This window comes from Lactuca sativa, chromosome 5 (assembly GCF_002870075.4).
Source record: "Lactuca sativa cultivar Salinas chromosome 5, Lsat_Salinas_v11, whole genome shotgun sequence".
NCBI lineage: Eukaryota > Viridiplantae > Streptophyta > Magnoliopsida > Asterales > Asteraceae > Lactuca > Lactuca sativa.
In genome coordinates, this window is record NC_056627.2 from 284,713,551 (window position 1) to 284,739,347 (window position 25,797).

General features: G+C 38.9%; 2 protein-coding genes across 5 annotated transcripts in view; one reads left to right on the forward strand and one right to left on the reverse strand.

The window, feature by feature from the left end:
- LOC111910226 (protein ANTI-SILENCING 1) overlaps positions 1-11,023 on the reverse strand; it is a 46,870-nt gene extending 35,847 nt beyond the window's left edge. For 2 of the 4 annotated variants that reach the window (XM_052771706.1, XM_042902915.2), the window contains exons 1-12: positions 10,683-11,022; positions 10,091-10,176; positions 9,631-9,995; positions 9,377-9,545; positions 9,130-9,273; positions 8,928-9,055; positions 8,788-8,814; positions 8,553-8,645; positions 8,378-8,456; positions 8,209-8,299; positions 7,989-8,094; positions 7,759-7,875 (exon numbers count right to left, since the gene is read on the reverse strand). In XM_052771706.1, coding sequence (XP_052627666.1) covers positions 7,759-7,875; positions 7,989-8,094; positions 8,209-8,299; positions 8,378-8,456; positions 8,553-8,645; positions 8,788-8,814; positions 8,928-9,055; positions 9,130-9,273; positions 9,377-9,545; positions 9,631-9,993 — 1,317 coding nt within the window. In that variant the 5' untranslated portion in view covers positions 9,994-9,995; positions 10,091-10,176; positions 10,683-11,022. Of the gene's footprint in view, positions 1-6,553; positions 7,594-7,758; positions 7,876-7,988; positions 8,095-8,208; positions 8,300-8,377; positions 8,457-8,552; positions 8,646-8,787; positions 8,815-8,927; positions 9,056-9,129; positions 9,274-9,376; positions 9,546-9,630; positions 9,996-10,090; positions 10,177-10,682 lie in introns of those variants that run through there. The other 2 variants (XM_023906016.2, XM_052771707.1) reach the window with 2 other exon arrangements.
- Positions 6,848-7,518, forward strand: LOC111910228 (probable histone H2A variant 3). The gene is made up of 2 exons (XM_023906017.2): positions 6,848-6,989; positions 7,134-7,518. Exons 1-2 carry the CDS (start codon positions 6,879-6,881, stop codon positions 7,428-7,430), a joined length of 408 nt encoding a protein of 135 aa, XP_023761785.1. The 5' UTR covers positions 6,848-6,878; the 3' UTR covers positions 7,431-7,518.
- Positions 11,024-25,797: the final 14,774 nt, after the last annotated feature.

Here is a 25,797-nt window from a genome sequence, read left to right on the forward strand (position 1 = left end):
ATATATATATATATATATATATATATATATATATATATATATATATATATATATATATATAACACATAATCATGAAAAACACCAAAATATTATATCATAAGTAATAACTAGATATGTTGTTCATGCTCTGCATAGGCCGTGTGCATCTGATTTGACTGTCGTTGTTGTTAAAAGATGAACGTGGGATAATTCAACCCCTAATTTTCACAGATAGAGACGTATAGATAGAATGCAGAAAAAAACAAAAAAAAATATGATAACCAATATAGAAAAAAAAATACCAAAAGAAGAAAATGACAGACGGCAGAAAGTGTCGGACCGTTTTTTGTGTTTTTTTATGGAAAAAATATAAAAATTTTGACTGCAATTACCAAAAGTGTCAAAATGGCTAAAGAATTAAAAATGTTGGAATATAAAAGGTTCCTAAAAAAATATAAAAATTTTGATTGCAAGGACCAAAAATGTCAAACCAACAAAAGAATAAGGGGGCAAAGTTGACAATTATTATTCCTAACTTTTAAATTCTTATATATATATATATATATATATATATATATATATATATATATATATATATATATATATATAGGAGTAGGATCAAATGAGAACACCAAAAAGGTTGAGAACGCGAGAACAAAGTATATTCATTTGTAATTCCATTTATTCATTTGTAGAGTAATGATAAATTTTTACGTCTTTAATTTCAACTGAAGAGAAAAAGTATATTTATGTTGATTGCGCGTAAAAAATTATCATTTCTCCACAAATGAATATATATATATATATATATATATATATATATATATATATATATATATATATATATATATATATATATATATATATATATATATATAGAGAGAGAGAGAGAGAGAGACTTAGGTTTTCTATTCTAACTAATTATTGTGTGGATATCGTATACTATTAGATTGATAAAAAAATATATGTTGTTTGATAATATAAATACGTTCAATCTTACATAAGTATTATCATTAACACACATACTCACTAATTAAATCGTCTATAAGGTTATTATACACTTATTATTATTATTCTCATTTCTGTCAGAATGTTTGTCAGAATGAAAATGAGTGAAAAACGATGTATGAGAACAAAATTAAACAATAATTATGAAAATGACGATATTTTTGCAACGTTGAACGTGTTCGCATTGCTAAATAACTTATTCTCTTAGTAATTTTAATAGCATACGATATCTGCACAATAATTAATTAGAATACTTGAACCTAGCTCTCTCTCTCTCTCTCTCTCTCTCTCTCTCTCTCTCTATATATATATATATATATATATATATATATATATATATATATATATATATATATATATATATATATAACATTTAATATCAAACATTAAAATAAAATATTATTAATATTCACTAAAAAAAATTAATTCGTTAGTAAATAACAAAGATTTAAAGTTTAATTATAATTATAGAGTAAAATAAATTAACATTAATTAAATAGGGGTTGGTTGTATTAAAGACAAACTCAAAAAACCATTTAGTTTATATCGAGTCGTTTTTGACCAAAAAAAATGGTTTTCGGTGATAAAATAACTAGTTTTGAGGTCAATTCAAAATATTCAACCTCCTATTGAAGCCGAATTAGAGATAAGAAGAAAAGAAAGAGAAAGAAAAAGAAAAAGAAGCGAAATAAACTCACTTCAGAGTTATCGAAAAACTTTGCGGAACACACCATAGATGAAATTCCTTTTCCTTCGGAGGACAATCTTATGAGAAATGACTCTCCAGTCAAATTATCAATCCAAACAGAACCTCAACGATGATTGTCTATTCACCGATAGCCTTAACTAGCAAAAACTCAACACTTCGAACCTAAGATTCAAAAGCCTACGGAATCATCATTTTTGTCCACCAAACAATCACCGCACAATAAAAAGAAGAGTGGGGAATAAAGTTTTTCAAGAAGTTGGAAGACAATTTGATTCAATCTTGTTATCTATTCAACAATCAAAGATTTATGCGTCAAACTTTGTCATTATTATGGACCTCAACAAAATTTTCATCAAGTTCAAAAGTAAATTTCAAAAGCATAAATGAAAATATTGGAGGAGATACATGTATTGGAAAAGAAAATGACTACAAAGATGGCACTTTCAAAGGGATCGCGTACCTCCGTAAATGTCAAAAATAAAGAAGAGTTGTCAAAAATCGTGCCACAGTCAGGAAATCAAATATTACACAGACGAATTGTGGTACCATCGCACAAAATGCCTAGTTATGTCCAAAGTAAATGTCAAAATTCTAAACAATGCAAGTCAGATTATGGATATAACCCTTAGAAGAAATCGAAAAATGAACAATGGCGTTGAAGTTGTTGAAGACTTCCTGAGAAACCAACTCTTGACTTAGGGTTAGACAGGTTATGTGAAACTATGATTGCATCTTTCCTCAAAATATTTGATAATCTTGATGATATTCTAGGTTTGCGAATAAAGTTGGCCTTCTTCCGCAAAAGGAGGAGAAGATGATGTAAAATATATTCACATTGAAGATCTCTCAGAGAGAAATTGGATAAGAGAAAATATAAGAAGAAGAAGAAACACATCCTCCTCCTTACTAAAAAAATGATCAACCATCATCCATCATTCCAGAGCAAACGATCCCTCAAGGGAGTTCAAGATGTCCCTTAAAAAAATTTGAGCAAGAAGCTTGTTACCGAAGAAGAACGTCCAAAGACTCCTCCCCGAAGTCTATATTTATATGAGGAATTTAAAAAAACATGAAGATCTTGATCGTCTCCTTCTACTGAGCTTTCAGATAAAAATGTTGCTAAAAACATTATTTCTTATGTCAAAGAAAATAGTGCAAAATCGATTACTAAAACATTTCATCTACAAGATCCATGGTATATAAAGATCCAAAAACTCAACGACCTAGATAATATGCCTTTAGAAACTTTTGAACCTCCTCTTACAACATAATTTGATTCGAACATCCTAAACTCTCCATACGAAAGATACTTTCTATTTTTTCATATGAATCAAATCATTATGGTAGATGAAAGATTCAACAAAGAAAGGAGAACGCAAGAAGATTTCTTCAACAAAAAACAGCAAGTTGGGAAACCATTACCAAAATAAAAGGCATAGAAGAGCTAAGACAAAGATAAATCCATACCCGACATTTGACCCCAAACACCATCTTTCAAAAGACCTTGTCCAAGTAACCATAACTTAAAGAATCATAAGCTTTCTCAAAATCTACTTTGAAGACCATATGCTTCTTTCGGATTATCCTTATGTCATGCGATGATTTCATTTAAGATTAAGGGTTTCTATAAAATTTGATGTCCTTTAATGAAGGTTGATTGCTCGATGCTTAGACTTCTCCAATAACCTCACATAACTAGTTAGTCAAAAGTTTGCAAATTATTATATGTTGACAACCAGTAAAGGCTTATAGGCTGGTAATCTTTAACACACTTCTAGTCTTAAACTTTAAGGATGAGAGTTGTAAATGAAGGATTGTAACCATTCATTAAGAAGTTTGATTTTCTTGAAATTGCAAACCAAATTAATGACATCCATCTTGACAATTTCCAAAAATCTTCTAATGAAATTAAAAGTTAAACTGTCATGTTCATTATGTTCCATCCCAAGGAGGCTAGAATCCCACATCGCTTTTATTTTTCTAACCGCATAAATGGTGTTTCAATAACATGTCATAAGATTTTCTTGAGACATGTGGATGTTATACCACAGCATACTATTTGCATTGTCAGGTAATCGACATTTTATTTTTCCCTCATCTCACAAAACTGAAGGGTGTCATACCAAAAAAAAAAAATCTTTTTTTTGAATGAATAAAAAATGTAATTTAATAAAATTAATAAAAAAAAAACATTTCATTAATTTAATTAAATAAACAAATACATTACATAAAAACAATTAAATAAAAACACTACTTGTAATATTTTTTTCATGATGTCCGTTCTTGCCCTCAAAACCATATCGAGTTCGTTCCCGGTGAGGTAATCAAAGGGTTTTGTTAAAAATTTTATATCCCAACTTTTTTGCTTCTCCTCTCTAGCTTTCTTTTTCTCCTTCAATTTCTCATTTTCAAAATTCAAACGACTTTCAAAATTCAAATTGTAAATTTTAAAATTACTAACAACTCTCTGAATGTCATATCTTCTTCCCATTCCCGATGTACTTGACAAAGAGACTCTTTTTTTCGCCTTATCTTGACCAATCGGTCGAACTACCTCTTCAAGCTCGAGTTCATCCATTTCGTTAAAATCAACCCCAAAATGCGCATTCGATGAAGTAGTGTAACTCGTCTCGAAAACTTTGGTTTTTTCGAACTATTTTCTTCGCTACCAAAATCTTCTACCCATTTTCGGGATGCGGATAAAAACCTTCAAACATCCAGAAACTTGAACAACTTCTTATTATTAAGAAAAAATTTAAGGTTCGTCTTTAAAATTTGTTTATCGCCTTCTCCGTTTTTGTTGAGTTACTAAATTGTTGAAAATATCGTTGAATTTTATGACATATTTGTTCTTCTCGAGAAATTTGCTAGTACATTCGTCTTTAGTGCAGTAATAGCCACGACCCATAAATTTAGGAAATCGTTGCATAATGCATCACCAAAAAGGGTCATCTTTTTGCGCATTTTTGATTTTAAAATCCTCCGAAATGTCGATCCATGATTGAGCTAAAACCATCTCTTCGTCCGGTTGCCATTGTTGAGATGTCGTCTTCTCTTTTCAAACCAGTGTTTTTTCCGTTTCCTCGTCTTTTGGGGTTGGATGGTTCAGGTTAGATTTCCCGAACAATTTGGAGTTCAGGCTTGGGTACTTGCAGGAACTTATTCGAGGAGAGGGGGGATTTTTGAAACATGGTTAGGCTAAAAAGTTTCATCGTGTAATATTGTTGTGGTATTTGTTGGTATTAAAATTGTTGGGCTTGGGGTTAGGTTGGGCGAAATCATAGACGTATCAATTTGTGGTCGGTAAACACACGACTCCAAAGGTGGAACATTTACACGCGATTTACTACAAGCGGTAGATTGAGGGTTGTTTATATTCATTTTTGCAATGCACGGGTTTGAAATGTGGTATGAATTGAAAATGGTTTGTGTGAAAGATATAATTAATAATTGTGTATTTATAGTGTTTTTTGAAGAAAAAAAAAAGATTTCTAGTCGTTTGTCGATGGCTAAAAAAACAGTAAAAAACTTTGAATTTAGGTGCGGTGAAACAATCTCGTGCAGGACTCATACCACTTTTTTTAAGGGTCGGAACGGTGCTTACTGCACACCGTAGTGACACGTCACATACTACGGTGTGCGGTAGGTGGCATACTGAGGGCTCTAATGACAAAGTTAGAGAAAAAAAATCATATTTCACAGATGCTTTCCATCTCCCATAATATCACAAATGGTATTTTGTCTTTTTCTATTGTGGAAATTCCATGAAAGAATTTTGAGTTTTCATCACCTTTGATCCCCGAATGGATTTTATCATTTTGAGCTAAATTAAAAGTGCACAAAAACCTGTTTTAAACCGGTTCCAGTAAAAAAACGTTTTCTTTAAACTGGTATAGGAAAACCGGTTTCGATTATAATCGGTTCGGCTTTTTTAGAAATGAAATTTTAATAAAAAAATCAGCTTTTCAGATCAAAAACCAGTTCGGTTCGGTCTTAGCAAAATCGGTAAAGTTTATCGATTTAATAAAAAATACTAGTTACCAACTGGCAGTTCAGTTAGGTTTTAACTAGTCCGGTTTCCTATCTACTTTGTGTACCACTAAGCTATATACATAACTTCAAGCATTATATATCCACCGACCACCAATGCCTTAATACATGTAAGTCTAGAGTGACTCCAGCTTCGCCCTTGAATTTCCATTTTTTGGTTCTCAATTCTTTGAATTTTCATTTTTCAATTAGAGTCGGTTCGGTTAAATTCCGGAACCGACCTCATCCCTAATGTAAACATATGAAATTTAAAACTTCATATTATATCTTTTAATTTGTTACTTTCAAATGGGTTAGTTTAATTGTTTTGACCTCAGTTGTTTAATTTAAAGCACGCTATGGGATGGTTTTTCCACTAAAAAATTTCATGTGACCCAACATCATTTTGAGACAAACAGTGAAAGAGTTGAAGCTTTATATGGATCCCACATCTTACATTACATACACCAATAATTTGGATGTGGATGTCCCATGTATGAAGGAATCCTTATCTACTTACAATTTTACTTTTCTTTTGTACAAATATCTTATGAAGGCAAGTTTTATGTCATTAAAAAATAAAAAATAAAATAATTGGGCTTGATCCCTTGTATTTACTCAAGCCGAACATGCGCCGTTACTATACTTTTGAGTTTGGAATATCCAAATATACGAACATCAAAGTACTTTGGTGATATCTCATTCGACAATACGACTTGTTACTACTAAAGCTATATATTTTCTTGAAATGTCTGGACTTTTGAAATATATATCAAGTAAAAAATGAACCGTTAATTTTAACTTTATTTCAAACTATTCGAATAAATATGAAAAACAAAATCAGATTAGATTTACTTGATTCGCATCAGATGAAATCGGTTCCTAAAAATGACCAAACTAAAAGCATTAACATACCAAACTAAAAAGATAAACTATACAAATCTAAGAAGAAGCTGATCCATAATGAAAAGCTGATGAAAGTTCAGGGGCTAAAATGAACAAGTAACATCAACAGGATAAAGAAAAAAAAGAAAAGACTATTGGCTGACAAAAGGATCTGGCTCCTCTTTTCCGCAGATAAAATTCTCAGATCAACTCCGGCGATCGGGAACAGTAATTGGCCGAAAATATTCTCTGAAATTTTGGCGGTAAAATGTCTGGGAAAGGAGCAAAAGGTTTGCTAACGGGGAAAACAAACGTATTATCCAACAAGGACAAAGACAAGAAGAAGCCGACCACTCGCTCTTCACGCGCCGGTCTCCAGGTTTCTTCTCCTTTCCTCAATCTCCGATTCACCGGCGAACGGAAACGGAGAATCGGAGAGAAGACTGTGTTGACTTTATCCAGATCTGATAAATGATTAAACGAGTGGAGTTTGTTCAATTAGATTGTTATGCGATTTGTGCAGTTTCCGGTGGGTCGAGTTCACCGGCTTCTGAAGACGAGAGTGGCTGCTAACGGAAGAGTTGGAGCAACGGCAGCTGTTTACACGGCGGCTATACTAGAGTATCTGACGGCGGAGGTGCTTGAGTTAGCCGGTAACGCAAGCAAGGATTTGAAAGTGAAACGTATAACGCCAAGACATTTACAGCTTGCGATAAGAGGAGATGAAGAACTTGACACGCTTATAAAAGGAACGATTGCTGGTGGTGGAGTTATCCCTCACATTCACAAGTCACTCATCAACAAATCTTCCAAAGAGTAAAAAACTAAAACAATATATATCATAGTTGATAGCTTGAAAACTTGAAAACTTGGAAATTCTATCTATCTATCTCTTGTGTTTGTGGTGATTTGGAATTTTTACATATTTAGTCCTTGTGGTTGGAAAGTTGTGTTTTAAGGTCTGCAATTTCTTTTCCTTGATGCTGGAAGGATAGAAGGGTATATATATATATATATATATATATATATATATATATATATATATATATATATATATATATATATATATATATATATATATAAAAGAAAATTTACTATTTATTAGTGTTTGAATGTATAGAGAATAGAGAATGAAATATGATTGTTACCTTGTATAATGCATCCCAACAGAATTTCAACCTCATTTGCAGTGTGCACCACTCGAGTGCCATCTCAAATTCGATGGTATTTGGCTGTGAAAAGTGGGATGTGGAAACTACATTTCTCTACACACAAAAAAAGGAAGGCTGTTGATTCTAGATTTATCTAGAAAGATACTAGAAATCTTTAGCAAAAAGCTCTCGGATAATAGTGTAAAGTAAAAGAAGCTTAAAATTACCAAATCCATAGACCGCATTTGTTTCATGGTTTTGATTGTTAAATGACCAAAGTACCTTGATTTTTTACTGGTTTCCTTCAATGAAGGTCTACTACCAACAATAGGTCTGAAATTGTGAACCCAAAACTTGTTACCAAAATTGAAAATGTAATATAATTAAATCAACATGATGCAAAAAAAAAAAAAAAAAAAAAAAAAAAATACAACGAGCAAAGTCTACCTTAGATCTCCAAGCATTAGACATCTGGTTTTTAACTCAGAAATAGCAAAGTCTGCTTCATCTTTTGAGTTAAATATCACAAGAGCTTGTCCTAATACAAAAACATACATAAAACAATTAACAAAGCACAAATATTGTCTTGCATGTATCAAATGGTTATATTATATACCATTGTATGGGCTGGAATACGCATTACACTGTATCATCTTTGCACTAGCCTTTTTATGAAAAGCATCCAAAACTATATCCTGATTAAAAAAAAAAAAGTGGAAAATTTGGGAATGATAAATTATTAAATTACCATATGAGTATGAACAGAGTATAGTTTTAAAATATTAACATGCCTCTACTTCTAATGATGTAAGGGATGGATCCAGATTCTCTAGTAATACAAGGGAGCCTGTTTCATTGGCTATCTGCATCCTTTCCTCCCATGGCTGCTCAAAAGAAAGGAAATATTAACTTATTCACTTTAAATTTATGTGTCTTTTTGTAGCATTTTCTAGTTTATATCACTTCATCTTGCAAAAAAAATCCATGGTGTTTGATAAATCTTATAAAAAACTGTAGATAACTCACTTGTTCCTTGAACCAATTGCTTGAATCCTGCATGCACATGGATACGTAGTATCTAAGTCTTCAAATTTAATGAATTCAAAATAAGACTGATTCATATGGCAACGTAGAAAATAAGACCATTTATACATTTAATGATTTACCAATTTTGGTCTTTTTGTGGGTTTCTCAGGTTCAACTTTAGAGTCTTGAAGCTTCCTTTTGTTCAAGTGGTATTCACTAGTCGATGAAATTGTTAGTCTACCAATATTTGCAGGAGGAACCCTAAAATCTGTAAAAATAGGTCAAGTAAAAGTGATTTAAAAAGATTATTTTACTAAAAAACAAACTTTTGTTTAATATTACCAGATTCATCTTCTACTGCAGTAGAACAGTGACCTGTTTCAAACTTGGAAGATGAATTTGATTTCCCTGCAACTTTGGAGTTCCAATTGGATTTTGGAGGAGTGCCAATTTCCAAATGTTTTCTCTGATTAAAGAAGAATCCAACTGAATCCATATTGGAACAAAAAGATTCAGGACATTTAGAAAGTACTAAGTTATATCACATGAACATGTTTAGAAAGTATAAGTTATCACAATTCACACAAACCTTCAACTCCAGCTATCTTATCGGGAAATCTTTCTGATAATATTAATTTTTCAACATCAAATGTCTTGTAAAATACATAATCACACATTTCCACTTCTTCAATAGATGCTTGAGGGTTCCTCTTGTCCTTTGATGTGCATACAACATCACATTTCCCTGCTATTGTTTCCTAGAAAGAGATAGTTGTAAATTAGTAAGATGAAAAAAGGCCAAAAGGGCATATTTGGAAGAGTTTAAAAATGATGTTTGATTACCAGGGGGTTGACATTAAAGAGACCTTGACCTACACCTGAAGCCAAGAATAATTCATTGTTGAGTGTTTGAGTGCCTCTTAAATACTTTTGAACGTGTGTGGGATGAAAATACCAGACAACTTTCACTTTCTTCTCAAGATGTTTTGTCTCATATATCTCAGTAAGTTTACCAATATAGGGCTCTGGTTGACCTTCACACCATATGTATACAGAATCATAAAGAAAGTAGTCTACACCATCGTAGGTAAATGATCTATAATATTGCCTATCATGCTTCTTTCCATCATTTTGCTCCTTTCGCCCCCATTTGAACTCGATATTCTCAGAAGATGCATTTGCCTTTCCTTTAATATGATCTGACATATCTGTAGATTACAAATTAATGGAAGTATATTACATATCTGGAAACTGTAATATCCAGAAGCAAAACACCAAAGAGAACCAACAACAAGTCAACAACCTGCTCGGATTGAAGAAAGTCCTGAAATGAGAATTCAATCACGAACGACCTGATTTACTAGCATCATCAACTGCTTCTTTCATTATCTACAAAAAAACGCTGCGTAGTTAATTGGATATGAAAAATGACGATTAATCAAGCAAAACGGGAGAAAAATCACACAGAAGATAAAAACCAGCACTGATATGATACAACGATGAAAACCACTACTAGAAACCCTAGGGCACTGAATTAAATTCAAAATCTACAGTGAGAAAATAAACAGATAACAAACGCGTGAGCATAAACAATGCTGCATCGGGAGAAAAACTTAAATCACATTCACAACAGGTTCGCGAGAGAAACCACAAGGAACATAACAAGAACAAATACCCTACTATATACCCTAGATATCTGTATCGACGGATTAAAAAAATTAAAATCTAGTGTGAGGAAACAGTTATGCGTAATCACAAACAAACGCATAAGAAATAGACTGATCAATAACCTTGCTAGTTCGAGCTCGGCGTTCCGAAAATTAAAATCTAGTGAGAGAAAACAGATGGTAGGTGCTTGATCATACAAAAATGCGTCAAAAAAAAAATAACCTTACCAGTTTCGAACTCGCCGTTCGGAAAATGTTGATCATTAACACAGACACAGTGATATTGCTATGGCGGAAACAGCAAAAAGTAAAATGGTTATCGGATAACTTTGAGGGGGGAAGGAGCAAAGGCTACGGGGCTATGGCGGAAACAGTAAAAGACAAATGACTGCTAATATGCGCCAGGGAGGGATGAGAACCAAAGCTACGAGGCTATGGAATCGAACAGAATCGCCGCCGTACACTCTTTCACAAAATTGCGTGACCATGCATTGTCTTCCCAGGGTGAAAGGATGGTGCTGTCAGCCTGTCATGTAGAAGGGATTTTAGTAAAATGAAAATCTTTGACGCGCCATAAAATCCAAATTACTTTTACGTCTTAAATAAATAATTGTTATTAAATTCTTAATATTTTATCTGAATAGTAAATTACAGAAATGGTCCCTATGGTTTGCTCAAAATTTCAGTTTTGATCCAACTTTTGAAAAGGTTATAAGTCGTATCCTTGTAGGGCGTGTTCGGCAAAAACTAGTTAGAAATAGTTTGATAAAAACATGTAGGGCGTGTTCGGCAAAAACTAGTCGGTAGCGAGTAGCGGGTAGCTTTGATTTTGGAGCGTTTTGTTGAAAGCTACTTCATGTAGCTTTTGATTTTGGAGTTTTTTGTTTAGGGTAAAATGCTAAAAGCTACACGCTCCCGTTGCCAAACGAGGTTTTTTCTTTTTTACTAGCTTTTTCTTAAAAGCCAAAAGCTTCCAAAAGTTGCGTGCCGAACACGCCCGTAAAATGACTAATATAACCTTACTTATTTATTTTTATTATTTTATTTTTAATTTTATTATTATTTAAGGTCACACTCCTCTCCCTATTTCTTCTTCCCATCACCCTATACTCTAGTGTTGCTCTTCCGATTAACCCTCGTTCTACTTCTCTAAAAACTTCCTCCGGTAATCTTCAACCTTCAACCTGCTTCTCTAATCAATCAAATTGAATTAAAACACCACATACACATAACATCTTATGTGATTTAAAGTACAAACACATGACAAAAATTAGAACGGGGAGAATGAGAAAGTGGAAAACTAGATACACGAAACCATATTCTTAGGTGATTTGCTACATAACCATCTTCATTTCTTAATGTCACATGTATCAAACTCAAGAAAATTAGACAATTCTTAGTTGATTCCGCTTGTATCTGTCTTAAAGCATCAACATACAAAGGGGAAAAAGTGGAAAAGAAGGTGTATAACACTTTGATCCCAACTAAAAACACATGAATGAATCTGGAAAAATTCATATAATTAAAAAATCTTGGACGTTTTACCCTTTTTAGAATCAAAAAGAAAATTGATCGATTGTAATCTCCATTAATGGTGCAACTACTTGCAGGCTGTGTTCTATATGGATTTCTCAACGAGGAATTAATTTGTATCATCTAAATGGTGAGGTGGGTAAGGTAAGGTGAGGAGGGCGGGATTGAGGGTGTGTTTATTTAAATAAAGCAAAAAATCAAGAGAAAAATAGTCTTTTAAGGTCAGACATGGATCAAACATGTAACAAAAACAAACAGTAGGGACCTTCCGAGTTAAAAAAACAATAAGTTAGGAACCAAACGCGCAAATTACCCTAAACCATAGGGACTATTCGTGTAATTTACTCTTCTTTAGAGTAAATTACACGAATGGTCCCTATGGTTTGGAGTAATTTGCACGTTTGGTCCCTAACTAATTTTTTTAACTCGGAAGGTCCCTACAGTTTGTTTTTGGAGTAAATTACACGAATAGTCCCTATGGTTTAGGGTAATTTGCGCGTTTGGTTCCTAACTTATTTTTTTAACTCGGAAGGTCCCTACCTTTTGTTTTTGTTACACGTTTGGTCCATGTCTGACCTAAAAAGACTATTTTTCCCTTGATTTTTTGCTTTATTTAAATAAACACACCCCCAATCCCGCCCTCTTCACCTTACCTTACCCACCTCACCATTTTTTCCTATTTTAATAATAATATTTTTACGTAAGATAATGATCAAACGTGTAACAAAAATAAATAGTAGGGACCAATCGCGTAACAAAAACAAACTGTAGGGACCTTCCGAGTTAAAAAAAATTAGTTAGGGACCAAACGTGCAAATTACTCCAAACCATAGGGACCATTCGTGTAATTTACTCTAAAGAAGAGTAAATTACACGAATAGTCCTTATGGTTTAGGGTAATTTGCGCGTTTGGTTCATAACTTATTTTTTTAACTCGGAAGGTCCCTACTGTTTGTTTTTGTTACACGTTATGTCCATGTCTGACCTAAAAAGACTATTTTTCCCTTGATTTTTTGCTTTATTTAAATAAACACACCCCCAATCCCGCCCTCCTCACCTTACCTTACCCACCTCACCATTTTTTCCTATTTAAATAATAGTATTTTTACGTAAGATAATGATCAAACGTGTAACAAAAATAAATAGTAGGGACCAATCACGTTACAAAAACAAGAGTAAATTACACGAATTGTCCGTATGGTTTGGAGTAATTTGCACGTTTGGTCCCTAACTAATTTTTTTAACTCGGAAGGTCCCTACAGTTTGTTTTTGTTACGCGATTGGTCCCTACTATTTATTTTTGTTACACGTTTGATCATTATCTTACGTAAAAAGAGTATTACTTAAATAGGAAAAAATGGTGAGGTGGGTAAGGTAAGGTGATGTAACGACCCAATTTTCATGTCCAAAAATTTCGTTATAAAACATTACATGAAAGCATTAATAGTTAAAACATTGTTTGATTAAACCATTTCATATCGAAAACCAAATTGAAAACCACAACATTCGATCAATCAAATATCAGAGTATCAATCCCAGAATAAACTCGTAACTGCGGAAACAAGAGAGTGTGTGTGTGTGTGTGTGACATGCTGCTACCGCGTCGGCTCCTTTCCCCTAGCTGAGGAGGTACCCGAAACCAAAACTGAAAACCGTAAGCACGAAGCTTAGTGAGTTCCCCCACTGTACCACATACCATATAATCTCATAACATACATATATTGTCAGGCATATCTGGGTGCCCGACCTACCCCTTCGGCCCTCTCAACCGGGTATTGCCTAGCATATCTGGGTGCTGGCCTCTCCTTCGGTCCTCTCGACCGGATATTGCCTAGCATATCTGGGTGCTGGCCTCCCCTTCGGTCCTCTCGACCGGATGCTGGGGAACTATTCCTCCCCTCCACTACTACCACATAACATATATCACAATATCAGAATCTATCTAACATGGCTGGGTATGACTACCCCTTCGGCTCTACCGACCGGATACCTCGGGGACTATCTCCCCCCTACTGTCACTAGCACATAACATCATATCATACTAGCACATAAACATAACACATGTAGTAGTAATCCCTAGATGAATATCACGGAGACAATCATCTACATACAACTCCTACTGGTGGGCCGGCATTGTGGCCGTAGACCCACCGCTACTGGAAGGTAACTCACCTCGAAGTAGTTGCTGATCTGATCGGGAACTGACTGTCTATTGCTGCTGTTGCTGCTCCGGAAATCCTCCGGCTGCAATTCCCACAACATACTCAATCAATCACTGCTAACTGTCCTTTGAACAAAGTTAGAGTCAACTTTCAGTTGACTCGACTCGCCGAGTTGTCTTGCCAATTCGCCGAGTTCCTAGCAAATCGTCTGACCTGAATCCCGTCGCTACTCGTTGACTTGGGCGCTGACTCGACGAGTTCTCCTTCTAAACTTGAGGTTCAAGTCCTTCATCCTACTCGCCGAGTTGTATGAACAACTCGCCGAGTTCATCTTCATCCGATGAACACTCATGTTGAGACTCGTCGAGTTGTATGAACAAATCGTCGAGTCTGTTCTTGATCTATGAAGATTGCCTTGGACTCGCCGAGTCAGGCAATGACTCGCCGAGTCCTTCCATGGGTGAGTTCAGCTTCCAACTCACCGAGTCACACCTTGTGACTCACTGCTCACACTCGACACTACAAAAGGGGACAAACTCGGAGACTCGTGGACAGACTCGCCGAGTCACATGAACGACTCGCCGAGTCGTTGCCATGCACCCACTAAATACACAGATTTGCTCGATTCCAGTCCATGCCATTCACAGATCTGGACTCTTAGAACACGAATCACACGTAAAGTTTCCAACTTTACGTGTAGATATTCACCAATACGGATCTTAGGGTTCAAAATGTACTTAAAATGGTAGATCCAAGGTCTTCAAGCAATGAGGGTCCATAAAGGCTACAGATCCAAGCCCTTAGAGCCCAAACATGCCTAGATCCGAAGTCCCTCAACACTATAAGCTCATTACACAAAGGTCAGGACTAGAAGAAGCCTTGAAATGGCTATCACAAGCTCTCAACGAGATAATGATGAAGGGACAGAGAGGGTTTCGAGTCCAATACCTCTAGAAGTTCTGAAATGGCACAAAGATTCTGGATCTTCTTCCTCTCCTCTTGATCTACCTTCTTCTTCTCTCCAAAACTTCAAAGAAATGCACCAAAATCACCCAAATTACCAAAAGAGGAGTTAGAGCTTCGAGAGGGAGTGTTCTGGACGCAATGGGGGCTGATATGAGGCACAAAACGTCGTTTAAATAGGGTGCAACCCCTGAAACTTAGGGTTTCATCCAACAGCGGTGACTCGCCGAGTCCGGAATATGGACTCGCCGAGTCGCCAACTTAAACATGTCCCGGGTCCCGTCCTTACTCGGCGAGTCGGACCTATGACTCGCCGAGTCCAAGGCTAAAAAGAAGGAAAAATACTCAATAAGATTTACATACCAGGAACCAGGTGCTACAAATCTCCCCCACTTATTTTAGACTTCGTCCTCGAAGTCTGCTACTCGATCCTGAAACAGCTCGGGATAATGCTCCATCATCTCGTCCACCGGCTCCCAAGTCTATTCCGAACCCTTGCAGTGTTGTCATTGCACCTTCACTAGCTCCACCCTCTTGTTCCTCAAATCCTTCGACTTCCTGTCGAGGATTGCGATTGGGCGCTCAATGTAATTCAGGTTGTCATCAACCTAAATATCCTCTAACGGCACAACCGCTAAATCGTCCACTAGGCACTTCCGCAGCTGAGAAACATGGAAAGTGTTGTGGATCTGGCTGAGCTCAGTTGGCAGATGCAGCCTATACGCCACCTTGCCCACCCGGGCTACGACCCTGAACGGTCCGATGAATCTCGGGCCCAACTTGCCCCGCTTCCTGAATTGAATGACGCCTTTCCAAGGCGACACCTTCAGGAGAACCATATCCCCGACTTGGAACTCCAAGTCGGATCGACGCTTGTCGGCGTAACTCTTCTATCGACTCTGAGCAGTCTGAAGCCTGCTCCGAACCTGCTGGATCCTCTCGGTTGTCTTGAGCACCACTTTGGTGCTCCTCATGACTCTCTGGCCAACTTCACCCCAACATATTTGGGTCCTGCACCTCCGTCCGTACAACATCTCGAAGGGAGGGCGGTCGATACTCGCGTGATGGTTGTTGTTGTAGGAGAACTCGGCCAGGGGAAGATAGGTATCCCAGCTACCACCGAAGTCTAACACACACGCCCGCAACATATCCTCCAAGGTCTGGATGGTCCGCTCGCTCTGACCATCCGTCTGTGGGTGAAAGGCAGTGCTAAAATGCAAACGAGTACCCAACTCGTCATGAAATCTCTTCCAAAATCTGGAAGTAAAACGCACATCCCAGTCCGAGATAACCGAAACTGGCACCCCGTGCCGCGCCACGATCTCCCTGATATAGATGTCGGCCAATTTCTCGGCCGATATGCTCTCCTGAATCGGGATAAAGTGAGCACTCTTGGTCAATCGATCCACGATGACCCAAATCGAATCCACTCCACGCGCGGTCCTGGGAAGCTTCGTGATAAAATCCATCGTGATATCTTCTCATTTCCACAGTGGAATATCCAACGGCTGCATCTTGCCATGCGGTCTCTGATGTTCGGCCTTGACCTTCCTGCAGGTCAAGCACCGCTCAACGTACCATGCCACATCCCGCTTCATGCAGGGCCACCAATAATCTAGACGAAGATCCCTATACATCTTCGTCGCCCCGGGATGAATAGAGAATCGGGACTTGTGCGCCTCCTCCATCAAAATCTAGCGCACGCCTCCGTGATATGGCACCCACACCCTACGGTGTAGTGTCAATAGCCCCCGGCTATCATAATCAAAGGAGGAAACCTGACCCACCACACGCTCACTCTTCCGATGTTCCTCCTTAATAGCCTCCTGTTGGGCCTCCCGAATCTGCTCCAACAAGGGAGTCACTACGGTCATCCTCATGCACATATCCCTGATCAGTGCCGCCTTGCGGCTAAGCGCATCGGCCACCACGTTGGCCTTCCCCGGGTGGTAGAGGATCTCGCAATCATAATCATTTACCACGTCCAACCACCGACGCTGCCTCATATTCAGATTCGGCTGATCCATGAGGTACCTCAAACTCTTGTGGTCCGTGTAGATGGTACATCGAACCCCGTAGAGGTAATGCCACCAAATTTTGAGGGCAAAAACCACCGGCCCCAACTCCAAATCATGCGTCGGGTAGTTCGCCTCGTGAGGCTTGAGCTGCCTCGAAGTGTAGGCAATGACATGCCCCCTCTGCATCAGTACCGCACCCAACCCAGAAATGGACGCGTCGCAGTATACCACAAAATCCTCTACGCCCTCTGGCATGGCTAAGATCGGCGCCTCGCACAGTCTCTGTCTCAGCGTCTCAAACGCAGCCAGCTGCTCGGGTCCCCACCGAAAGACCACGACTTTCTTCGTCAGCCGTGTCAGGGGTACGACTATCTTGGAGAAATCCTGAATAAATCTCCGATAGTAGCCTGCTAATCCCAGGAAACTCCGAATCTCAGATGGAGACTTCGGAACCTCCCATCTCATCACGGCCTTGACCTTGGCCGGATCGACCAGAATCCTGTTCTGGTTGACAAGGTGTCCGAGAAATTGCACCTCGCGCAACCAAAACTCACACTTGGAGAACTTGGCATACAAGCTCTCCCTCCTTAGGGTCTCCAACACCTCTCTCAGATGCTCCTCATGCTCCTCCTGAGTCTTGGAATAAACCAAGATGTCATCGATAAAGACTATCACAGACCGATCCAGCATCGGTCTGCATACGCGGTTCATGAGGTCCATGAACGCGGCAGGAGCATTGGTGAGCCCAAACGGCATCACCACAAACTCATAGTGGCCATAGCGCGTCCGGAACGCGGTCTTCTGCGTATCCTCCTCCCTGACCCTCATTTGATGATAACCCGAACGCAAATCAATTTTGGAGAACCAAGATGCTCCCTGAAGCTGGTCAAAGAGGTCATCAATCCTCGGGAGCGGGTAACGGTTCTTCACCGTTACCTTGTTCAGCTCCCGGTAATCTATACACATCCGATGCGACCCGTCCTTCTTCTTCACGAATAAAATCGGGGCTCCCCAGGGTGAACTACTCGGTCGAATGAATCCCTTTTCTAACAGCTCATGCAGCTGTGTAGACAACTCCTGCATCTCAGGAGGAGCCAACCGATACGGTACCTTGGGTATCGGAGCCGCACCAGGAACAAGGTCAATCCTGAACTCCACCTGTCGCTCCGGAGGTAACCCAGGAAGCTCCTCCGGGAAAACATCTGCAAAATCTCGAACCACTGGAACCTCGCTCACTGTCGCCTTACCCGCCTCCCGGGTATCCATCACATACGCGACATATCCTGCGCATCCCTGCTGAAGGTAGCGTCTCGCCCTTGCTGCTGAACATACTGCGGGTCCACACTGAGGCCTCTCGCCATGAATCACTAACTCTCCCCCGCTTGGGGTCCTGACCCGCACTAGCTGCTGCGTGCAATCTATCACCGCCCCATTAGGGCTCAACCAATCCATGCCTATAATCACCTTGTTCCCGCACAACGGAATGGGAACCAAGTCTACCAAGTAGCACTCCTCAAACAAACGCAATACGCAATCTCGAAACACCATCGATGCTCGCATCGATCGATCATCAGCGATCTCTACCTCTAAAGGGCAATCTAACTCACCCTAAGTATCATGAAACTTCTTGCTAAGCGCAAGGGAAACAAATGATCGGGATGCACCCGAGTCGAACAACACCTGAACTGGGATGTCGTTCACATGGAACGATCCTAATGCATACATATACATACAGAGCACATATCAATAACATAACATCATAAAAATAAGATAGAGGGAAAGAATCATACCCGTCACCACATCGGGTGCGGCGCGTGCCTCCTCAGTAGTCAGCTGAAATGCTTGGCTCCTCACCACTGGAGCCTCTGTCTTGCCCTACCGGCCATCCGTGATCCGCAGGGTTGCTGGAGTTGGCGCCTTCACCGGCGCTGAAACTGTCAACTGGGGGCAATTGGCCTTCTTGTGGCCCTTCTGGTTGCAGTGGAAACACAGCAACTCCGATGTCTGAATAACTGCTGCCGGGGCAGTGCAATCCCTGCTAAAGTGCCCAGGCTTGCCGCACTTGTAGCAGCCTGATGATCCCAACCGGCACGCTCCCTCATGCGTCTTGCCGCATTTCCTGCAGCATCCCCGTCCCTGTTGGCCTTTCGGCCCCACATCTGATCCCTTGGGCTTCTTCCCCGAAGCCCCTCCTGACTGACCCTCTTCTGTCTTCCGTTTCCGGATGTGCTCCAAATCTATCTTCCTCTCCCTCGCCCTGGCAATCATGGAGTCCAAGGTGGGGCAAGCTGAAAAACTAACGTGCTCCTGGATATCAGCCCGGAGCATGTCGTGATAGCGGGTCCTCCTCATATCCTCGTCACCCGCATACTGGGGCACCAACAAAGCCCTCTCCCAGAACTTGGCGATGATCTCCGCCACAGTCTCCGTCGTCTGCCTTATGTCCAGAAACTCCCTAGCCAACTGCTGAAGCTCGACAACCGGCGCAAACTCTGCCCTGAACCTGGTCACAAAGTCCGACCAGGTCATAGCCTCGATAGCTGAGGCTCCCAACGAGTCATCCACTGACTCCCACCAATCCCAGGCTCGGTCCCATAAACACCCGGCTGCATACCTCACCTTCGACCCCTCGGGGCAGAAGCTAGTCAACTGTGCAGACTCGATGTCTACAATCCATCGCCTGGCAGCAATGTGGTCTTTCACCCCATGGAAATCCGGCGCACCACTACCCCTGAAGTCCTTGAAGGACAGTGTGCGAGATCCCGACTGGCTAGATGCCATATCACTCCTGAATGCCCAAAGGCGATCCTCCATCAACTTGATGATACCTTCCTTGATCGACCCAAAGAGGATGAGGGTCGACTCAAGGATGCCTCTGGTGATCTCTGACGCGATGAACCCGCGTAGTCCCTCATCTACCGGCTCGGAACCTGATCCTGAACCTGACCCCTCTCCTGAACCGCCATCTACCAGCCTCGATCGAAGTACCACCATTCTGCAATACATAATACAATCATTAGTGATATTGATACTTCCTGAGGGATCACTGCTACTTACAAGTTCCCTGGTCTTATCTTGGCCTTCCTTGGTTTGGGTACGGATCCTCTACTTTCAGTAATACGGGCCCATACTACCTTCCACATCTATCCGTACCTTCTTCAAGGAATGCCTCGACTCCACCAGATCCCTTTCACTACTGTTGATCACTGTTATACTCATCCTAGGCTTTCCCTAGGGAAATCTCTGATTCTACTATATCCAGTCCTCAGCTGTTGCAGGCCTCCTTGTAATGCCAATTAGCCATTACCCGAATACCATCACATGTGACGAGGCTCAGATAATCCTTCGAGTACCCGACTCGTCCCTACAAAGGTTGGACAAACAAGAGCTACGCAGTAGGATCAAATCCGACACTCTAAGATTATTCAACCCTGATCGCATGTGACGTGACGTATTCGCCTAATGGATAACTCCCATTATTCAGAGTACCGCATAGCACGAAGCAAGCAGCATTCAGACAAGGGTAACAATCTCAATCAACTCTATCTGCTTACAGGAACTGTACTAGCATAAAGTGCTAAGCTCATACTATCAGACATAACCTAATCAGGTTATCCTACTTGCTGTCTACTCAATAACTAGCATGCAATTCTCATACAACTGAAACACATAAAGCAGGCACATAAGGCATCACTCCTAGATCCTTAGTCCTATTCTAGCATGCTGTTCTACAAAAGCTGATAAACATAACATAAACTCGTATGGGTACTTTGGGAACACTTACTTGAGCTCGGCCGGTCGCGCACATCACACACTTCGTTCTTTCTCGAAACTCTTTTCTCAATTTTTAGAAAACATTTTCTTTTAGAAAATCTTTTAATCCCTCGATTTGAGTTCAAACACCCCCGAAGGTGTGTCCGAATCCCTCAAACCAGGGCTCTGATACCAACTTGTAACGACCCAATTTTCACGTCCAAAAATTTCGTTATAAAACATTACATGAAAGCATTAATAGTTAAAACATTGTTTGATTAAACCATTTCACATCGAAAACCAAATTGAAAATCACAACATTCGATCAATCAAATATCAGAGTATCAATCCCAGAATAAACTCGTAACTGCGGAAACAAGAGAGTGTGTGTGTGTGACATGCTGCTACCGCGCCGGCTCCTTTCCCCTAGCTGAGGAGGTACCTGAAACCAAAACTGGAAACCGTAAGCACAAAGCTTAGTGAGTTCCCCCACTGTACTACATACCATATAATCTCATAACATACATATATTGTCAGGCATATCTGGGTGCCCGACCTACCTCTTCGGCCCTCTCGACCGGGTATTGCCTAGCATATCTGGGTGCTGGCCTCCCCTTCGGTCCTCTCGACCAGATATTGCCTAGCATATCTGGGTGCTGGCCTCCCCTTCGGTCGTCTCGACCGGATGTTGGGGAACTATTCCTCCCTTCCACTACTACCACATAACATATCTCACAATATCAGAATCTATCTAACATGGCTGGGGATGACTACCCCTTCGGCTCTACCGACCAGATACCTCGGGGACTATCTCCCCCCTACTGTCACTAGCACATAACATCATATCATACTAGCACATAAACATAACACATGTAGTAGTAATCCCTAGATGAATATCACGGAGACAATCATCTACATACAACTCCTATTGGTGGGCCGACATTGTGGCCGTAGACCCACTGCTACTGGAAGGTAACTCACCTCGAAGTAGCTGCTGATCTGATCGGGAACTGACTGTCTACTGCTGTTGTTGCTGCTCCGGAAATCCTCCGGCTGCAATTCCCATAACATACTCAATCAATCACTACTAACTGTCCTTTGGGTAAAATGACCATTTTACCCCTGATCATGTCATTGAACAAAGTCAGAGTCAGCTTTCAGTTGACTCGACTCGCTGATTTGTCTTGCCAACTCGCCAAGTTCTTAGCAAATCATCTGACCTGAATCTCGTCGCTACTCGTCGAGTTGGGCGCTGACTCGAGGAGTTCTCCTTCTAAACTTGAGGTTCATGTCCTTCATCCAACTCGCCGAGTTCATCTTCATCCGATGAACACTCATGCTGAGACTCGCCGAGTTGTATGAACAACTCGCCGAGTCTGTTCTTGATCTATGAATATTGCCTTGGACTCGCCGAGTCAAGCAATGACTCGCCGAGTCCTTCCATGGGTGAGTTCAGCTTCCAACTCACTGAGTCACACCTTGTGACTCACTGCTCACACTCGACACTACAAAAGGGGACAAACTCGGAGACTCGCGGACAGACTCGCCGAGTCACATGAACGACTCGCCGAGTCGTTGTCATGCACCCACTAAATACACAGATTTGCTCGATTCCAGTCCATGCCATTCACAGATCTGGACTCCTAGAACACGAATCACACGTAAAGTTTCCAACTTTACGTGTAGATATTCACCAATACGGATTTTAGGGTTCAAAATGTACTTAAAATGGTAGATCCAAGGTCTTCAAGCAATGAGGGTCCATAAAGGCTACATATTCGAGCCCTTAGAGCCCAAACATGCCTAGATCCGAAGTCCCTCAACACTATAAGCTCATTACACAAAGGTCAGGACTAGAAGAAGCCTTGAAATGGCTATCACAAGCTCTCAACGAGATAATAATGAAGGGACAGAGAGGGTTTCGAGTCCAATACCTCTAGAAGTTCTGAAATGGCACAAAGATTCTGGATCTTCTTCCTCTCCTCTTGATCTACCTTCTTCTTCTCTCCAAAACTTCAAAGAAATGCACCAAAATCACCCAAATTACCAAAAGAGGAGTTAGAGCTTCGAGAGGGAGTGTTCTGGACGCAATGGGGGCTGATATGAGGTACAAAACGTCGTTTAAATAGGGTGCAACCCCTGAAATTTAGGGTTTCATCCAACAACGGTGACTCGCCGAGTCCGGAATATGGACTCGCCGAGTCGCCAACTTAAACATTTCCCGGGTCCCGTCCTTACTCGGCGAGTCGGACCTATGACTCGCCGAGTCCAAGGCTAAAAAGAAGGAAAAATACTCAATAAGATTTACATACCAGGAACCAGGTGCTACAGGTGAGGAGGGCGGGATTGGGGGTGTGTTTATTTAATTTTAGCAAAAAATCAAGGGAAAAATAGTCTTTTTAGGTCAGACATGGACCAAACATGTAACAAAAACAAACAGTAGGGACCTTCCGAGTTAAAAAAATAAGTTAGGAACCAAACGCGCAAATTACCCTAAACGATAGGGACTATTCGTGTAATTTACTCAATTCTTTAATCATTTTATGCCACAATTTTTCAATAAAATACATGATTTTATGTCATAATATCTTATATATTTCACATTTATTATGTTTGTTTAACATTTTTTAGATTTAACATTTAAGTAAAAAAAATTCTCGAAATTCCAGAATTGTTCACTGGATTTCGGACTTATTCTTGAAATTTTTGTATTTATTTTTCGAAATCTAAAATTTCAGTCCGGAATCCAGAATGTTGGTCCGAAATGAATTTTTGTCTATAAAAATTATTTTTTTCAATCCATAATGCCGATTCCGGACTAGGTGATTATTTTTGTTATATATATATATATATATATATATATATATATATATATATATATATATATATATATATATATATATATATATATATATATATATATACTGGTTATTATATTCAAATACACATTAAATTGTGGTTAGATACTTCCTTTTTTTGTAAAATATATAACTTTTGAGAAATAAATTTTTAATTTTTTATTTAAGTTATTTTAGATAGTTTTGGAGGATAATGAATTAGGTTGTACTCTGTTGTGTTGATGACACAACACTCTACTTAGACGTTACTTCAATGTCTTCATGCCATGTCATTATCTTCATCATTGTGTGGCGTTGATGGTAAGGAAAAGAGAGAAAATATAAGGATTGGGATGAGATGCAACCACACATTCAACGACACAAAATTGTCAATTTTTCATGCCTATGAACTTTATGGCTAGTAGGGGGACCACACCTATATTGTTCGACCTAATAAGTGTAACATCCGTTTGCTTATGTACACACATTTAGTCACTTATATTTTTTTGTACGCATGTGATCATTGAACTTTTCTTGTATTGTTCACAAAATATCATCATGGCCAACTGATGTATATTTTCCAGCCAACAATGTTTTGCTTTTGTATACATTTAGTCACTCATCATGTGTATATTCATCATGTGTTTGATTTTTCCATAAGTTCAAGATCTGGGTTCATATGTTTATCTAACTAAAAAATTCAAAGTTTTTGTATTCATCTGTTAATCTAAAAAAACACTTGGTTTACTGAGTCCATATAGAGAAGAATAATCGGTTGTCTTAAGAGGTAATGCATTTGGGGTGCTTAAATAATACGATAGGGGTTATGATTATTCATTCTACAATTATTTAGGATATCTTAATTATAACCTACATGATGCACGAGCAGTTCCTAGAGGGTCGTCTGAGTATCCCTATTCTCGTAGGGGTATAACAGGATGACCACCAACCAAATCAGCTTTAAGATATGATTAAATTTTGTAATTACTTATTATTATTTTTTGTTTAGATGTTGTATATGCGTTGTTAATGGAGCTTTCGGTTTTGACATATCCTAGTACTGAGAGTTGGCTTGAAATTATTAATAACTTAAACATATATGTTCCAAGTGTTGGATTAAGGTGTCTAAACCAGTAACTAAATTGGTATATTCTTGAATTATAAGCAAAAAAATCTTGGGTTGCCCTCATAACCAATAACTGATTAGAATGATTTTTGGTAAGAGAGATTGATTTATTAATTTGTTATGTGATCAATAAATTGTAACAAATAATTTATTAGTATATTATATGATTAATAAATTAAGTAGAAATAGTAATAATTAATTTGGAATTAATCAAAAATGAATTGGGATTAATTTTAGGTTTAATTAGATGAATTAAAGGTGCAGGGACTATGGTTGTCATTGTTTACAATTTTAACAAATGAAGGTTTTCAGAATCTTCCTCATAGGGACGGTCTTGGATGAACCCAATTAGGGTTTCTGTAAGCCTCTTAATGATAAGGATACTAGATAATTATCTTGAATTTGAAATATTATTATTTAATTCAAGATTAGGGTTTTTAAGGTTATCTTACAACCTATTAATAGGACTCATTGAGAACCTTATTTCGTCAACTCCATATACTCTCAAGAGAGCCGGAATTTTGCTCTTGCCTCCCCTCTCCTCAAGTCTTCTAATTATTAGGGTTTTGGTACAAGCTATTAGAGGCATCCAAGCTTTTGGTGCTTGCTTTCCAAGGAACTTAAAGAAGATTTTGGTTGATTAGTTGTTACGTTGATCAAAAGGTATGCAACTCTAAACCTTCTAATAATTTCGATTATACTAGGGTTTCCTAGGGTTACTTGATATTCATTGGTAGTTGCTATCAGTAGAGAAAACTTAGATCCTTTATAGGTTGCATGTGAACTTAAGGGTTTAAGTGTCTTGTCGCCACATGTATCATAACCTTAGTTTTTTATTTGATTGTGCATTAAAATGAACTGGTCAAAATTAGGGTTTATGGAAATTAAACCCTAAAGGCTTAAAATTTCGACTTGGCTAGGGTTTTCTGAAACGCTAACCACCATCCCCTT

What these genes read in the sequence shown, in the direction of transcription:
- LOC111910228 (XM_023906017.2), top strand. Translation starts at nt 6,879, where the DNA reads ATGTCTGGGAAAGGAGCAAAAGGTTTGCTAACGGGGAAAACAAACGTA. An exon ending in CTTCACGCGCCGGTCTCCAG is followed by an intron (nt 6,990 to 7,133) that starts GTTTCTTCTCCT and finishes CGATTTGTGCAG; the next exon opens with TTTCCGGTGGGTCGAGTTCA.